Below are 5154 nucleotides of genomic sequence, written 5' to 3' on the forward strand. Positions count from 1 at the left end.
AAGCCTTTAATAAAAATACAATGAATAAAATAGTAAATTTATTAGAAAGTTTACCACTTACCAAATAATGTCAGTTTCAGTATTCTACTACATTGAATAGCAAAGGAAAGGTCAGAACTATCAAAAATTGTTATAAGATCTCCATCTGGACAAAAAAAAAGAAATGAGTTTCAAACTTGCATCAGTAGTAAACTAGCATCTACATTAAATTAATATACAAAACCCAGATTGCATAATTAGAATCTCCCATAAAAACCTTACAAACAGTAAGAGATCAAACAAAGGACTTTCATGCATGCAAATGAGCAAAACGAATGGACACAGACAGTAAGGGGAGGAGGGAGGGCTTGTGCTTAGGGGAGGGGGTGGTGTGGGAGAAGTCAATGGGGGAAAAAAGGAGACTCGTAATACTTTAATCAATAAAGAATTTTAAATAATTATCCAAAATTCCTTAAAAAAAACAAATACCTTACAAACATTAAGGGATCTAGGAAAAATGTATGTTCAAAAAAATACTAAACCAATTTTGGTTATTACTTTTATAAGAATAGCCAAAACATAGCTAACATTAATGCATTAAGTCATCTTTTACTAGTCACCAAGAGATGCATGGTAGCAACATCACAAATTACTAGTTCATATTAACATCTTTCCATTCCAGAAAATTTAAATATATATGGTGTCTCCAAAAAATGTATACACACTTTGAATAATTATAAAGGCGGTGTTTATTAAAATACATTTCATTCTCAAAACAGAGCTATCAGCTGTTAAAGTGTGCATACATTTTTGGGGAGCACTCTGTATTTATCAAAAGTTAAAGTAATATTCTCAAGGTTCAAATTTTAATTCTAAGTACATTAAAACATCCCTGACACAAATGGCAGAGAAGCCATACATATGACAGTAACTAAAAGTGTTGCAAAAAATATTTTTACAGAATTGCCCTAATGATGGGTAGACACTACTCTTTCAGGTCACTGACCATTTTAATCATCAAAACCATTTTTTCAGTGTTTCTCTAGAATTGTATATGTCTAACATCCTGGAGTCCACCATGAATGGACAGTTGGACCTAAGTTAGGGTTCCACAAACAGCAACCAATGAATAAATCCTGTTTAGAGACAGCAAACTAAAAATGATTCTTACACTTTTAAAAGGTTTTAAAGAAAAGATGATGAGACACAGGGCTTATGTAATCATGCTAAAATATGTATCTGGCCCTAACCTGTTTGGCTCAGTGGATAGAGCGTCAGCCTGCGGACTCAAGGGTCCTAGGTTCGATTCCAGTCAAGGGTATGTATCTTGGTTGCGGGCACATCCCCGGAAGGGGGTATGCAGGAGGCAGCTGATCAATGTTTCTCATCGATGTTTCTAACTATCCCTCTCCCTTCCTCTCTGTAAAAAATCAATAAAAATATACTTTAAAAATAAATAAATAAATAAATATCTGATCCTTTCAAGATAAAGCTGGCTGACCCTGACCTAAACAAAAATAAGGGAGTTAAGAGCAAGCCAGAAAAACAGTTGAAGATATGCCAAGTTTGAGGTAAAAGCAAAGCATCTCAAGTAATTAAAAAAAAAAAGAAAGACATTTATAACTGATAAAATTAAAGCACATATTTGGACATTAAAGAGATGAAAGTTGGTATATTGTAAATAATAAATTGCTCTCCTTTATTGTTTCTTATCATGGGTGACTCTCAAAAATTAGTTTTGGATACTGTTAGGGCATACATTATGAAAAAAAGCACAGTGTCACAGATGTTAAGGAATAAGAGTACTTAATACAGGGTGATATGGACAGCAGAGCCGGGTATTGAGGTCAAAGTAAAATAGACTGGGAATAAATTCAGCAGTAAGAAAGATACTGGTAACCACCTAAAGTACAATTTCAGTAGAGATGTTATCAAAGAAAACAGGTTTAAAGAAAAGGAAATAAAGAGTCTACTATTGTAGTTCCACTGTGTATTTGATAAAACATTTTTCATGGCCCTAGCCAGCTTGGCTCAGTAGATAAGAGCGTAAGCCTGCAGATTGAAGGGTCCCAGGTTCAATTCCCGCCAAGGGCACATGCCTGGGTTGTGGGCTCGATCCCCAGTAGGGGGTGTGCAGGAGGCAGCCGATCAATGATTCACTCTCATCATTGATGTTTCTATCTCTCTATCCTCCCTTCCTCTCTGAAATCAATAAAGAAATATAAAATAAATAAATAAAAACATTTTTCATGTTAAAAACCCATCTCCATAAAAATAGTTTTGTGGTCAATAAGTCTGGGAATACTGTATGCTATAAAGCAAAGGTGGGAAACCTTTTTTCTGCCAAGGGCCATTTGAATATTTATAACATCATTTGTGGGCCAAACAAAATTACCAACTTAAAATTAGCCTGCTATATTTGGTCAACCATTTAATTAACTCAACCCTAATGCTTTGGCAGGCCAAACCAAATGATTTCTCGGGCCCTATGTGGCCTACAGGCCAGATGTTCCCCACTCCTGCTAGTATAAACTGACTATTTGCATCAGCATAATTTCCTACAATAAAGAAATACATTTGTCTTTTTTTAAACAAGCTTTTCCAGGCTTAGTTGACCATGGAATCCTTTTTCATTCAATACCTACTGAGATACCTTCCACTTTGGAAAATATGAGTGAAAGTTTGGTTTTAAAAGCAAAAATGAAGCCAGAATTGCATAGGCAGAAAGAGAAAAAGAAATGCTTGTAAAAATATGACAGTGTTCTATCACTTAAAACCCCTTCTATTAATAATAGTCCTTAGCTATTTTTAACTTATAAAAGAAAACTAACTATATAAACATCCCATTTAATAAAAGAAGTGGGCACTCAAATCACCATGAATGGGATGAAATTTTTATTCTGAGAGAATTCAATGAAATATTGGCAAAAGAACACATAATAAAACTTGTTTTTAAAACTAACTTTAGAAACACTCTTACCTTCATCTTTATACTTTATGATAACTTCATCATTACTCAGAAGTTTTCCTCTGAAAACTCTTTGCATCATTAGCACTAATTCATCATAAGTAATATCTTCATTATGAATGGGGATTCGTCGAATATCCTCCCCAAGTTGAGCTTTGATGATTAGCTTCCCACTTAGGTCCAACTGTCCATTCATGGTGGACTCCAGGATGTTAGACATATACAATTCTAGAGAAACACTGAAAAAATGGTTTTGATCATTAAACAGCTATAAAACATACCTTAAAAGCTGAAAAGCAAAGCTATTATTAGAATCTAAGAAATTCTGACCATCAAAAGAGATTCACTGTTCCAGTGTTACCATACTCACCTTAAAATGGTCTGGAGGTAACTTTATTATGTGCACAATAACATAAGTTTCATTGTTTTATGTCTATTATTATTTCATCCAAATTTTAAACTGCGTATCTGACATTACCATTTAGATTTCTATTTTAACATGTCTAAAAACAAACTCCTGGTCTTCCCCCCAAAGTCTGCTTCTCCTACAATCTTCATCACCTCAGTTAATAACAATTCCTTCCTTCCAGTTGTTCAAGATTATACACAGTATATACGAGAGGCCTGATGCATGAAATTCGTGCAAGAGTAGGCCTTCCTTCTCCCGGCTGCCAGCACCAGCTTTCCAGGACCGGGGCTTCCCTCGAAGCCCTGGCTTCATCCAGAAAGATGGCTGGTCTAATTAGCATATTATGCTACTATTATATAAGATTAGTTCCTCTTTTTCTCACACCTTACATCAACCAAATTTCTAAAGAACCCAAAATCTAGTTGCCACTACCTTTAAAATATCTCTAGAATCCAATCACTTCACTGTCTTCACTTCTAATCAGCTTGATCAAAGCCATTACCTTTTGCCTGAATTATTGCAAAAAGGTCCAAACTGGTCTGCCTCCTTTTTACCTTTGCCCACCTTTTGATTTATTCCCAACACACCAGGCCTCTCTCTCTCTTTCAAGACCAAGATGTTCTTGAAACACTGAGCATTTCCCTAGCATCAACTGCTCCTTCCTCCTGTCCCAAACAAATGATCTCTCCGAATACTTAAAGCATCCTATTATGTCCTACTGGCTACATTCTGGCTTCAACCTCATGCTTTACTATGGCAGCTTTCTATTTTCTCCTCTCAAATTTGTTATTTCATTAACATCATACTTTGTTTCCACAGTGCTCTACAATTAGTGTGTATGTGTGTTTGTGTGTGTATGTGTGTGTGTGTGCGTGTGTGTGTGTGTGTAAGCACCACACTTGCTCCCCAACACATCTCAACCATTAAAATATTTGAAGTATTTATGAATCCTAATTCAATTCATGAATATTACATATAAATGCCCTATATCCTTCCAACTATTCCTTAAATGAATGTCTCTAGACTCCCTCACCATCCTCTGAAGAGATTACATTTTATTAAAAAATCTTTAATGCCTCATCATAAAAGGGGAGATTAAATACTGAATCTAACACTCTCAGGTCAGTTCATAAGAGTGGATTGTGATCCACAATTTGGATGCTATGCTTATCATAATGTAAAATAAGAATACAGTTAGTTTTATCTTCGCACTCTTTCACAATGCACTTCCGAAGACTGTGATTAACTGAAACCTCTATACAACCGCTTTACCTGTTAGCCAAACCTGACTTCTTCGTTCAGGAAGTTTACTGGAATACCTGCTATGTTCCAAGCTCTGAAGTATGATTACTTCAACAAGATGGTGAAGATTCCATCTTGTGGGCCTTGCAGCCTGAGACCAATAAAGAACTTCAGTAAAATAATGTTACCTTCTAGTACCTACAGGTTGTGTAAATCAGCAATAATGTAGTTAAGGACAAGGGCTTAACTTCAGCAAGATGGTACTATCTATTCTCAGCGGCACCTAGAATAGAGCCTGACATATAGTAGGTGAAGACTTAATTTTGTTCCCTGAACAAAACATGAGACATAATAAAGTTCTGATGAAGGAAATGGGAGGAGAAAGCTGTACTATTACGTCAGCTCCTAAGTCAGACCTTCACAATGTACCTTCATTATATAGCTAGAAGTGACTCCCCGAAACAGACATACTCCTAATTAAAAGAAATTTCCAACATCAGATATTACTGATAGTATGTGTGTCCTTTTAACTGTGAGGGGATTCTTGCTCACCCAT

At 35.6% G+C, this 5154-nt stretch overlaps 1 protein-coding gene across 6 annotated transcripts in view; it reads right to left on the minus strand.

The window, feature by feature from the left end:
• The window catches only part of TFG (TRK-fused gene), a 29386-nt gene extending 24668 nt beyond the window's left edge, over nt 1-4718 (minus strand). For 2 of the 6 annotated variants that reach the window (XM_006774596.2, XM_015571045.1), the window contains exons 1-3: nt 4629-4709; nt 2960-3186; nt 62-145 (exon numbers count right to left, since the gene is read on the minus strand). In XM_006774596.2, coding sequence (XP_006774659.1) covers nt 62-145; nt 2960-3167 — 292 coding nt within the window. In that variant the 5' untranslated portion in view covers nt 3168-3186; nt 4629-4709. Of the gene's footprint in view, nt 1-61; nt 146-2959; nt 3187-4628 lie in introns of those variants that run through there. The other 4 variants (XM_006774595.2, XM_015571046.1, XM_015571047.1 and 1 more) reach the window with 4 other exon arrangements.
• Between the last annotated feature and the right edge of the window lie 436 nt (nt 4719-5154).

This window comes from Myotis davidii, unplaced genomic scaffold (genome assembly GCF_000327345.1).
Source record: "Myotis davidii unplaced genomic scaffold, ASM32734v1 scaffold1628, whole genome shotgun sequence".
NCBI classification, from domain to species: domain Eukaryota; kingdom Metazoa; phylum Chordata; class Mammalia; order Chiroptera; family Vespertilionidae; genus Myotis; species Myotis davidii.